This window comes from Triticum dicoccoides, chromosome 4A (assembly GCF_002162155.2).
Source record: "Triticum dicoccoides isolate Atlit2015 ecotype Zavitan chromosome 4A, WEW_v2.0, whole genome shotgun sequence".
Classification (NCBI taxonomy): Eukaryota; Viridiplantae; Streptophyta; class Magnoliopsida; order Poales; family Poaceae; genus Triticum; species Triticum dicoccoides.
The window spans coordinates 47,094,772-47,099,836 of NC_041386.1; the positions used below are offsets into that span (position 1 = coordinate 47,094,772).

General features: G+C 48.9%; 1 protein-coding gene and 1 pseudogene across 1 annotated transcript; one reads left to right on the plus strand and one right to left on the minus strand.

Moving 5' to 3' along the window:
* Positions 1-1,245: 1,245 nt before the first annotated feature.
* LOC119283403 lies at positions 1,246-2,512 on the minus strand (annotated as a pseudogene).
* Positions 2,513-3,712: 1,200 nt separating this feature from the next.
* On the plus strand, positions 3,713-4,349 carry LOC119284904. The gene has a single exon (XM_037564086.1). The coding sequence runs from the start codon at positions 3,922-3,924 to the stop codon at positions 4,159-4,161; it is 240 nt and encodes a 79-aa protein (XP_037419983.1). The 5' UTR covers positions 3,713-3,921; the 3' UTR covers positions 4,162-4,349.
* The last annotated feature ends 716 nt before the right edge of the window (positions 4,350-5,065 follow it).

Sequence of the window (5,065 nt, forward strand, 5' to 3'; positions counted from 1 at the left end):
GTAAGAATGAATCGGTAGCGTGGGGGTACGATGATGATGCCAAAATATAAAGGAGACCATGGCTTTCGGGAATTGAATTATTCTATTTGGCGCTACTTGCTCGCCAAGTGTGGAGGTTGTTGCAAGATAACTCGACATTGAGTGCAAGAGTTTTGAAGCACTTTATTTCTCATTGACTTATTTGCACTCAATTGATTTGTGGTCGCACCCTTTCCAGGCATGGCACTCTTTATGCGAGGGAAGGGGTATTCTTAAAGTAGGATTGATCAAGAGTATCGAAGATGGTCGGATGACACATGCATGTAATCATAATTGTATTTCGCAAGATTCCATGATGCGGTCAACATGTGCTATTTCTGCCCCCCCCCAATGATGGTTCTTGATTTTATGAACTCATCTACCAAGGGTTGGTGAAAGTGCATTGATGCTCAATTACCATTTTGGTGTTGATAGTAATAGGATTAGTGAGATATGATGTTGGTTTTGAAGTTTATCTCAAGATGTTGGAATCTCATGTGTCTATGGACTTTGGTGAACCCCTATTCGAAAAGGACAAAAAGATGGTGTTCTTCGTGTGGCTCGAAATTATTTTCAATTTATTTTGAGTCATAAAAGAAGTCTTACTATTAAGAGGGGTTGTTATGATGAGCGAGCTGAAAAACTCATTTCAAATCAAACACATATTGCTTTCCCCCAAATATCGTGAAAGGATGCTTTTTACCAAGGTTGAAGATGTCTTAGAAGGTTGTCCGGGTGCCGGGGATTATGGACCTATGGGTGCGCAAAGTCATCAAGAAGCAACCAGTCGCCATTGTGGGCGTGTTTGGTTACATTGCCAATCCAGCCTGGCCCGACGAGCCTGGCTCTAGTGAGCCGGTTTGAGGGGATGCAGGCCAAAAAAACCCAGATGCACATAGTTTGGTTGCCTGCATGCCCCTAGTTGCATGAGACTACCATTTTTGACTCGGCGTTTGGTTGTCCGCATTGTATTAGGCACACATATGACATGGTGTTTGGTTGCAACCTGCATAAGGTGTTGTCACCACTTCTAACTAGTGGTGAGCTTACCACACACAATCTAAACATGTAGCGTCAGCTAGTTAAACAAATGATAGTTCATCCTAACTACTATCAAATGACAATTCAAATTATTAAGAGCCATTGGTGTTGCTGCTACCAGATCTTCCTCTTCCTCTTCTTCTGCTTCTGCTTCTTCTACTGCTGCTTCTTCTTCTTCCATCTTTTTCAAATCATGCACTGACCTCTGTTAAGCCACATTGCCTCTGCCCACTCCAACCTTTTGTTCTTCCAAGCGTCATTGTCAAATGCCTCCACACCATGGCCAGAGCTAACAACATCGTCAGGCTCGACCTCTTCCTCCTCAGGCACGTGTTTATCAAAGCCCCACTGGAGGATCCAGTTATGCAGAATGCAACAAGCAAGAAGAAGCTTAACCTGAGTGGAGTATCTGAAATGGCTTCTGATCCAGGATCTTAAACCTATTCTTCAGAGCTCCAAATGCCCTCTCGACAGTTATTCTAAGGCTGGAGTGTCTGAAATTAAACAGCTCCTGTGCAGTCCTAGCACAGTTCCTACCAGAGAACTCGTTGAGATGGTACCTGATTTTCCTGAAGGGTGGAAGAATACCCGATCGACATGCATAACCAGCATCTCCAAAGTAGAACTTGCCGCCGGGGATGTTGATCCCATCAGATCGACTCATGTTGTCACTGAGAATGTTAGCATCATGCGCTGACCCCTCCCAGCCAGCCAACACATATGTGAACTTCAGATCAAAGTCAACAGCAGCAAGCACATTCTGGCTTGTGTAGTGCTTCCTCTCCCTGTATGTTGTAGACTGTGACCTAGGAACTCTGGCAGTGACATGAGTACCATCTATTGCCCCAATGCAATCCTGAAAATGGCATCACAAACCTGTGTTAGTGCTCAATTTGAACAATACAAGCATATCAAGCCATGAAATGTGTATATTGCCAATGCTCACCTTGAAGTATGGATACCATCTTGGGCTTCTGCGATTCTTGGGTGGAGTCTGACCAAATGGTGTCCTGATCATCTCTCCTCTAAGCTCCCCAACAGCAAAAAGCATCTGCTTGAAGTACCTAGAGGTGGTCTCCATTGATCTCCTGAACGTGTTGTGAATGACCCTGAACCTCTGGTTATGGCCAACAACATGGAGGAACATGACCACTTGCTCTTCGACACTGGTGTTGATGCTATCTTGTAGCAGCCCCCTGCTCCTGGAGGTCTCGACAAGCCTGTCAAATGGTGCTCTTTTCATTCGAAGCATCCACAGAGCCTCGACGTCATTGTAGTTGTAGATGTAGTTCAGATTTTGGATCCTCTCCTGTTCCCGGAGAAATAATGGACCATAGCGGATCAAAGGTTTCCCAGCACGACGAACAACTCTCTGGTGCATGAACATGACCCATGCCTGAATCACACTAATCAGTGATGTTGCCTGGATTATCAGCCTCATTCGTGCGTCCATAACCTAGTCGACAACGACAGTTCGTTCAGTGGGAAATCGATCCTACACCTAGCCTAACGGCCTAACCACCGAGCTAACAAAGGGGGAGGGGTGCTGCTTACCGTCATCGGAGATGAGGACGGCATAGGGGGAGCCATGACACAGACTAGGTTGACCAGACGGTGGCCAACAACAAGGGGAGCACCAGATCCGCCGCAAACGTCGTCGCCTCTTCTGCCGCCGCCGTCTCTAGCACAGATCTGAAATCGCAACCGCCGCCGGTGGTAAGGCAGTAGGGAAGAAGGGGGGGGGTAGTGGCTATGGATGAGCGAGTGAAAGGGGGTGAGGCTAGATTTGGCGCTGGGACGACGCGCCAGATTTCCATGTCCTGTCATCCCCCCTCGCCCTCGCGTCGCACCCGCCCGTGCGACCTCACGCTGCACTCAGCCTGGCTCGCGAGAAACTGCCGATCCGAGCGTTTCCGGCGAGCCAGGCTTTGGGCTACTTTTGAGAAGCGTGTGATGCAAGCCCAACAGTAAAACCAGACAACCAAACATGCCTCTCCATTCTCACGCGGCCCTGATTGGGCTGAATGCAGGCAACCAAACACGCCCTGTGTGTCCCGAGGGCTCAGGGTCCATGGCCCCCGCGTGCCCTGAGTAGGGGTTTTGTCCCTCTGGACGGTGCGGGGTCTTCATCATTATTATTTTTTTGCAAATAGGGGTCTTCATTATTTCATCATTCTATAAAAAGGAGCGATCCGATGGCCCACAGGGCGACCGATCTTGTGTTCTCCCGGTTGACCGACGGAGAGCATCACTTCAAAATCAGGGGGAAGTCCCTTAAAAAAAATCAAGGGGGCAGGGGGAGGGGCGCGATTTTTTTATGGCGTGGTCCCCGCAGCCGCGTCGCTACTAGCATGGCTCCCGGAAGCGTCGTTTCGTTTTCAAGCATGTGAAAAAACCATCCAAAGCAATGAACGCGAGAAGGCAACAAAAGGCTCTACGAAGCGAACCGCCGACGCGTCTCTCCTGTATCAAGCACGGAAACCTAACGGACGCCAACCCAGGCCCAGCCCACGACACGGCAAATACCTAAAAACATTAATTATCAAAAAAAAAATATAATCAATCAATACGGCCGGCCAGGTCAAGGAAAAAATTAAAATCCCCCCGTTTATTTCCTGCTATAAAAGGCCCGCCCCCGTCCTCCATAGCCTCCCCAAGCATGAGCTCCTCTCCCCCGCTCTCCTCCACCCCTCCCATGGCCGCCCCCAGCTCCTGGGCCTCCCCGTTCCACGAAAAGAGAGCTTAGCGCTGCCGAGCCCTCCGTCCTCTCCACTTCCCGGCTGCTTTCTCCGTCCGTCCGGTCGTCAATCTTCGTCGAGCAGAGAGAGGGAGGGAGGAGGTCGTCAGATTCGCGCGAGATCCATGGGGAAGTACGTGGAGCTGCTGGACATGGGGGTGCGCATCGCCGCGCGGTTCCACTCCCACTGCCCGCAGACGGCCCGCATGTACTACCACCCCCCCGCCTCCTCCTCCGCCGCCCCCGGCGCCGGCGACGGCGGCCGGATGGTGCCCGGAGAAGGCGCCGTGGCCATGGCCATGATGAAGAGGCAGCAGCGGGCCGCCATCGACGCCACGGAGATCATCCTCTACACCGTCGTCTAGGCCGGCCGGTTGCTGCTGCGCTCATCCGGATTTATCGTACCATTGAAGGGAGAGAGAGATGCTATCTTATTTTATTGTTACCTTTGTTTTATTTTCGAATCGAGGAGAGGGAAATGAAAGACGGGAGTGAATGTTCGATTGATTGAATGAACGGATTGAAGAATTCGCGAGTTAAATTCGTTTGATTTCCGATGCGTTTTTGCCATTCGTGTTGAAACCGTTGCCTGAATCTCTTGTCCCCTTTCCGGTATTTTTTCCGGCGTGATTGGGGGAGGCTGCTCACAGCAAGACCCTCTCCCTTTACTTTTACCTAAAGTTAGGAGCACTACAGATTTTTTTCCCTTTAAAAGAAGACATGTTAAGGCAACGATTTTAAGTTAGGCCGGTTGCTGCTGTGGTCGGCTCATCCGGGTGCCTCGTTCATTCCGTGTTATTTTCGAAACATCTATTGAATGAATGGATTGAGGCATTTTCTTTTTCGTTGTTTTTAATCACCCTTTATTAGAAGAAAAAGGGCACAAGCGGCGCAATGGAACAGCAGAATCGTCTTCCACGATACTGAAGATCGAACCCAGTTCCGTCGTCCTGGATGGACGGGCGCGTGGCAGCCGCAAGATCTGCCGGCCCCCCACCCATGCGGACACAGATCAGGTGACATGCATTTGCGGCCCGAATTCAAAATTGAACATTGCAAAAAAATATAAAAAAATCATGCATGTTCACAGCACATATTAAGATAACCCCTCAAAAATTCAGATCAAAATTCGAAACATACATCGAGAAGTAAAAAAAAAGAAACTCAGATTACAGAGAATCATTCGCAACTATTCATGACATATTTCTTTTTTTTGCTTTTTGATGTATGTTTCGAATTTTGATCTGAATTTTTGAGGGGTTATCTTAA